At 63.0% G+C, this 6731-nt stretch overlaps 2 protein-coding genes across 2 annotated transcripts; both read left to right on the top strand.

Moving 5' to 3' along the window:
- Positions 1–456: 456 nt before the first annotated feature.
- LIME1 (Lck interacting transmembrane adaptor 1) lies at positions 457–1683 on the top strand (the record flags this gene model as incomplete). The annotated part of the gene is made up of 4 exons (XM_080716462.1): positions 457–605; positions 730–947; positions 1050–1405; positions 1507–1683. The coding sequence occupies 4 exons, from the start codon at positions 457–459 to the stop codon at positions 1681–1683; spliced, it is 900 nt and encodes a 299-aa protein (XP_080572588.1).
- Positions 1684–2486: 803 nt separating this feature from the next.
- SLC2A4RG (SLC2A4 regulator) lies at positions 2487–5268 on the top strand (the record flags this gene model as incomplete). Its single annotated transcript, XM_080716460.1, is given in 8 exon segments — positions 2487–2586; positions 2826–2949; positions 3300–3439; positions 3783–3881; positions 4271–4449; positions 4516–4659; positions 4662–4936; positions 5157–5268. Coding segments are annotated over 8 exon segments (1173 nt in total).
- Positions 5269–6731: the final 1463 nt, after the last annotated feature.

Genomic DNA, 6731 nt, shown 5'->3' with positions numbered 1-6731 from the left:
GGGAGGAGCGGATGGGGGCATGTGTCCCAAAATAGCTCTTTCCTGCCTGCTCCTCCACACCCAAGCCCTTCAGGGGCCAGGGTCTGCAGTGCCTGAGCCGGTCCACACCCGGGCAGAGTGGCTGTGGCTGAGGTTCTGTGGCTTGTGGCTCCCAGGCCCAGAAGTACAGCCTCAAAGGCTTCCCTGGAGCGTGGGTCCTGGCCATGCTCGGCCATTACCATGGCTACCCTCACTGACTGAAGGTCCAGGCAGAGCACTCCTTCACCAGAAGTGGACAGTGGGCACCCCTGTGTGAGGCGGGATTGCAAAGCCTAGGATTTCTGGTGTGCTGAGTCAGAGCCAAAGGGAGGAGCCTGCCGTCAGGGTAAGGGGTGCAGCAGGGTTCCCAGCTGTGTCCCCTCTGCTCAGCCAGCCTCTAGCGTCCCTCTCTTCTGCCCCCAGCCCCCGCTTCACAGGATGGGGCCGCCGATGCCCTTGGCCCCGCCAGCCCTCTGGGCCCTAGGGTGCCTCTCCCTGCTCCTCTGGCTGTGGGTGCTGTGCACAGCCTGCCACAGGTATGTCCTTGGCGCCAGTTCCTCCAGGCCCTCGCCTCCCACTGCCCGGAGGTGAAGCAGCCAGAGCAGGCCCGTGCAGTGCTCTGCAGGCGTCTCCGTGTGTGAGCGCCGTGTACTGGCCCGCATCAGCAGCTGGCGCCCCTGCCCCTTGGCCTGATGATGCTCTCGCCCCCAGGAAGCGGGCACCGAGGTGGCGGGCCAGGCAGCGGGGCGGCACGAAGCCAGTGGAAACGGTGAGTGCCAGGCTGTCCCCGGGCCAGGGTGGTGCCTGCAGGGGACCGACCAGTCTTCCTTGCCCCCAGTCACTGCTGAGACAGACTCACCTCTGCACCCTCAGCAAGTCTGACTCCAAGCTGCAGGAGCTGCACCGCGGCCCACGCAGCAGCAACACAGGTGAGCCACTGGGAGGGCTGGAGGCAGGGGCAGCTGCCTGCTGTCTCCCCAGGGTCAGACCAGTCCCCACTAGAGTGACCTCTGCCCTGATTCCGTCCCTAGCCCCACGACCTGCCAGCATGGATCTCTTGCGCCCACAACGGCTGGAAGTACCCAGGGGCAGCCCCCTGCTCAAGGTGGCCCCCACCACCTTCCCTCCGCAGCAGCCGCCTGGGGCCCCTTCAGCTGCCACTGCCCCCTCCACTAGCCCTGAGGCCACCTATTCCAACGTGGGGCTGGCTGCAATCCCCAGGGCAAGTCTGGCTGCCAGTCCGCTGGTGTGGGCAGGGACACAGCTGACCACCGGCTGGGCCAGACCTGTGGTGGCTGAGTATGCCTGCATCCAGAGGCTCAAGGGGACAGGCCAGGGCCCCCAAGAACTGCAGCAGGGGAAGGCTACTGTGACCCCGGCTGCCCAGGTAAAGTGGGCCTGGGTGGGTGGGGCACAGCACGTGGGGCCTGCCAACCTTGGCAGGGTAGATGGTGCTGACCCCTCCCTGGGCCTGCTCCCTCTCTCCAGGTTGACACCTTGTATTCCAAGGTCTGCAAGCCTAAAGGCAGGGCCCCAGGGCCTACTACACTCCAGCAGGGCCCCAAAGCTGGGGGCACAGTTCCCACCCTTTCCCTCAGGGGCCTGGGCAAGGACAGCAGCTCCCTGGAAAACGTGTATGAGAGCATCCGTGAAGTGGGGACCTGAGGGCCAGAGACCCGCCCTGCCTACTAGTGTATGTGGATACATTCAGGGCCACGAGGCCCCTGCTTCCTCCTGCCTCTGCCCAGGGAGGATGTGGAGGTCCCGTCATGCCCTGTGAGTCCCTGATCCAGAGCTGCCGGCTGGCCAGGCCCTGGCTGCTCCCAATGGCATGCTCTCCCTGACTCCTGAGGAGGCCTGCGTCCTAATAAACCACCATTGCGTGAGGGTGCCTGTCTGCCCTTCTTGAGCGCTGGAAAGGCTGGGTGGGGGCTTTCTGGAGGCCATAAACGGCCCTTTGGGCTCGCAGGTCAGTCTTGAGAAGGGGGAAGACACGCCCCCTGCAGTGACAACCCCAGCCCCGGGTGTTCTGGGGCAGGGCCTGCTGAAAGGGTGGCTGGCGGGGTGGGACTTGGGCCCTTGGCTCCACCAAAGGGCCCCTCCACCAGCCCCTGGGGTTACACAAAGTGGACGAAGGTGGGCAGCCGTGCGTTAAAGAGTAACCTGCTCAGGGCTGCCGGCCACGGGGACGTAGCCCTGGCAGCTCGGTGGGCACGCTTGGGGGTAAACCTGCGGCGGGCCGCGCGGGAGCCAGCTGACCCCTGCGCCGACTAGAGCGCGCGCCGGGGCGGGGCCCAGGCCCCGCCGAGTGTTGATGCCCGCGCCAGCCAATGGGTGCGCGCCGGGGCGGGGGCGTGGCCGGCTTGCGGGCGGGATCTGGGTCGGGTCGCCGCCTTGCCAGCCCCTCCCGGCCCGGTCCGGTCCGGAGAGTGGGCCCTCGCTGCGGCAGTGTCGGCGGCCCGCCGGCCATGGAGGCCGAGCGCCCCCCGGCTTTGGGCCTGGGCTACGAGCGCCCCCCGCCCCGCGCCGCCCAGGACCCCGTGCTGGGCGGACCCAAGCGCTTTGGCTGTGCGCGCAGGGGCCGGTGCTCGCTCAGCCGCTGGTACCGGTGGGCGAGCGCGCCAGCAAAGTTTCTCTCTGGAAAGATGGCGTCGGGGCTGCACACACTTTGGTCCCCGAGGGTGTGGCAGCGAGTGTCGGTGGTCCCGCCGCCCGGGCCGGGCCGGGCCGGAGGAGGGGGCCGGGGCCGGAGGAGGGGCGCCGAGCGGACTCGGGGCGCAGGCCGACCGCCGTCTCCCCATCCGCAGGGCCCTTGCCGGGCGGCGGCTTTGCGGGCTCGGAGCTGGCGCTGCCTCGGGAGCCGCGCGCCGCGGACCTAGGGGCCCCGGGGACGTGGGCGGGGGCGGCGCATGTCCAGATGCCAGCGCAGAGGTGAGGAGGGGGCTAGTGCCCGAGACTAGGTGGGCGTGTGCGTGCTGGCGGCGGTGGGTGGGGCGCGGGACTGCTGCCTCCCCTCCGCTCCCTTCGCCTCCCCTCGGTGGAAAGCGGTGGCGTCGGAACTGGGCTTGTGCCTCCCTTTCCAGCACCCCAGCTACCCCCCCCCCCCAGGAGTTGAGCCCAGTGATCAGGGCCTTGGGGGCCACATGCGGACCTGGGAGGGGCTGCCGGGCCAGGGTCTGGACGAGGCTGTGCAGCCTGCGTGGCTAACTCTCCAGGAATCCCTGGGGCTCCTGTCGCTGCCTCCGCACCAGGGGTGCTCACACCTGTGTCTGGCTGCGCAGCGGGGGTGGGTTCTGCCAACTGGCTGGGCCTGAGGACCGGCCTGTGCTTGGAGCCAGTTTTCTCCTGGCTGCCCTGATTGCTGGCTGCTCCTGCCTCCAAGGCCTGGCACAAGGCCCACCGCTGCTCTTGCACAACGCTGGTTAATGTGTGATGGGGGTCCAGGCTGGCCCCTGCACAACCAGTGAGGCCTGACCCCTGCCCTGCACCAATTTTGAGGAACCACAGTGGAACAAAGCCCAAGCTGTGGAGAACTCAGGTTTTGGGGAGACCCCAGCCAGCCCTTTTCCTGGCGGTTCCTGGCTATTTTCTGCTCTGCAACCCGAGCTGGGGGTGGAGCCAGACCGCCTGCCCAGCCCAGAGTAAGGCAGCCTGTTGCCTGTACACGTGCCCAGGCCTGCATGTGCACTCTGGGTCCAGGGATAGGCCTGGAACACATGTTGGGCCCCACCCCACCCGCACCCTCTTCTCCAGAACACCCTCAGGAAAAGTCCGCCTGGAGGAGGTCATGGCTGCTGCAGACCTTACAAGTCTGTCCACAAGCCCCCCCTGTCCGGGGGCCCTGGATGCAGCCTTTGGCCCAGGTGAGACTCTGAAGTCTGTGCTCAGCTGTGGGCAGGTCCAGGAACTGCTGTCCCCCAGGACATTGAAGCCACCCAGCCTCAGGGCCGAGCAGAGTCTCCGGATCAGCTACACCACCTTCTTGAGCCCTCTCTAAAGAAGACATCTGAACCTTCAGTGCCTCCCCCAGTCCAAAGCTGCTGCGAACTCTCTAGCCTCCCTTGCTGGCCACTTGGCTCTCTGGCCACGCTGGCATCCCTTCCCTCCAGCCCTTGTGCCCAGTGTCTCTTCTGAGGTTCTCTGCCTTCCAGGCCCTGTCGAGTAGGCGGCAGCTCACGCAGGGATTCACACACAGCAGTCTGCAGGGTAGCTCAAGCCCACCTGAGGTCCTGAGGGTGGCCTATCCCTGCAGAGCCCAGCCTGAAGCCTTGGAAGGAGGCCCTGGCACGGCCACCAGGCAGCTATAGCAGCAGCAGCAACAGCGAAGACTCCGGTTGGAGCTGGCCAGTGACCCGTCCTCTCTGTCCACCCCCGCTACCCCCTGAGGCAGCCCACTTTCTGTTCCGGGAGCCCACCCTGAGGAAGCGGAAGGTGCCCTGGGAGCTGCCCTGGGCGGGGGGAGAGGCAGCAGCTGCTGACACCCGCCCTGTGGCCCAGAGCTCAGTCCAGGTGGCGTTCCAGTGCCTGTGGAAGTGCTGTGGGAAGGTGCTGCCCTCGGCGCCCACCGTGCAGAGACACATCCGCCTGGTGCACCTGGGGCCAGCGGGCCAGCACGTACTTCAGCTCCGCTGTGTCCCAGCAGGAGAAGGGCAGAGCCGGAGCACAGTGATGGCGAGGAGGACTTCTACTACACAGAGCTGGATGTTTGTGAGGACACACTGACCGATGGGCTGTCCAGCCTGGTCCCAGTGTCCCCCACAGCCTCCACTCTGCCCACCTTCCCCTGCCTGGAGCTGCCTCAGCTGCTGCAGCCCCTGGCCCCACTCCTGCCCACCATGCTCGGCTCTGCCACCCCTGCCCGGGCCTCCCGCAGTGACCATGCCTACCTGGCTGTCCAGGCCCCTGGTGGCAGCTGGAGGCAGGCCTCGGGGTGCTCTTGATAGGAGCAGAGCCCAGGCTGCAGCTCTCCCCGGCACTGCCTTGCACCTGTCCGCCAGGAGCCTCGGCCTACAGAGGGCCAGGCGGACACACCAGCCCTGCCCGCCGAGTGTGGTGCCAGTCAGAGGTGTGTCTAGGTCAAGGGCTCAGGTGGGGAAGGCCCCACCTGACGGCACTTTATGCCCCGTGGTGCTCCCCAGGAGGCCCCGTGGGGATGCCAAGAAATGCCGGAAGGTATACGGCATGGACCACCGGGACCTGTGGTGCACGGCCGGCCGCTGGAAGAAAGCCTGCCAGCGGTTCCTGGACTGAGCCCGTTGGTGCTGCTGCTCGTCTCCCACCCACCGCCAGCCTGGCAGGATAGCCCTCGGAGCTTGGGGCCTGGCCTCCCACTGCAGAGACTGCTCTAATGCAGGCGAGTGGGAGCTGGTCACCCTGGGCCCCCAGGGGCGAGGGGAGGGCTCCTGCTACTGAGTGCCTCTGAAGAAACCAGCTTTTTGCACTAAAGTCCCCACCCAGTCTCCCTGCCTCTGCACGATTGTCCTCCCTGTTGGCCCACAGACTTGTCACGTGGGCCAGCTGTGGGGACCAGTCCACGATGCACTTTGAGGGGCGTCAGAAAGGGAATCTCCGTCCACATGTAACGCAGTGGTTTGAGGGCCAGGGCTGACGTTTTGTCATACTTGTGAAGCTCAGGTGTTTCACGTCTGGCTACCAGGCAAAGAGAAAATTATACGGGGTTTTTTCCAGAAGCAGCGTCTGCCTCTTGGACCCTGTGTCGGGTAGGGTGGCGGGAGGACGGTGACCAGCCGGGGGGCTGGGCTGAGGCCAGAGGAAGGGCACTGTCTGAAACACACCGGAGGCCTCTGCTTGGAGCAGCAATTTCCTGATTTATTGAAAGTGATCGTTTGCAAGAATGTCTATGCTAATCCCGTCACAGAAAGGAAACCCACAGGCGGGCCTGGAGCACTAGGCAGACAAGAAACGGCGAGACCACTCAAGAGGAGATAACGTTCACCGCCCGGTGGCTACAGAGAAGCAAGGTAACAGAGCTGTGATTTCCCACTGACTGATTATGAAAAAACCTCTTTCCCCAAATATTAAACACATCTTCAATACAAACACAGGTTTATAATAATTAATATAAAGTCAATATAATAGATTATCCCCAGAAAAAAAAATCAACAGTCTCCAAACACTGCCCTTTTTTTTCCCTTTGTCTACTTTGTTTTTGATGACAGGTTGAAAGCATGTTGAAAAAAATAAATATTTAAGGAAAGCACACACAGCACCCTCACTACAAGTGGTTCTAAAAGGGCCGCGTACAAAACACATGGGATCTGAAAAATAAAAGACAACCACCATTTAGTATGGCTTTCGTGAGAGTTGCACAGTCACAGAACAGGCCAGAGTAAGGTCAGCTTTCATCATATTGCAAAGTTCCAGTTTTTGCATTTACTCAGTTTTCTCTTTTAAAAAGGAAGATGTGCAAAGTTGGAAGCATAGCTGTATCTTTCGAGTCAGGTCCCTGCAGAGTCCTGGCAGTGTCCTGTTTCCCCAAACCCCAGAGAGTCCAAATATACAACCCGGTCAGGATCCAGAGCACGACACAAAAGCCAAACAGTTCTCTGCCCCCAGCAGGACCTCCATGGACTGTATTTCCTACCTTGGTGTTACAAACACCAAAATACAAATAGACACAAACAAACAAAAAAAAATACAAAATGTGAAATGTAATCTACACATTTTTTACTCTTCATAAAAAAATATTTATT

This window comes from Muscardinus avellanarius (genome assembly GCF_963383645.1).
Source record: "Muscardinus avellanarius genome assembly, chromosome: 19".
Classification (NCBI taxonomy): domain Eukaryota; kingdom Metazoa; phylum Chordata; class Mammalia; order Rodentia; family Gliridae; genus Muscardinus; species Muscardinus avellanarius.
This window is presented reverse-complemented; position numbering and strand designations above follow the sequence as displayed.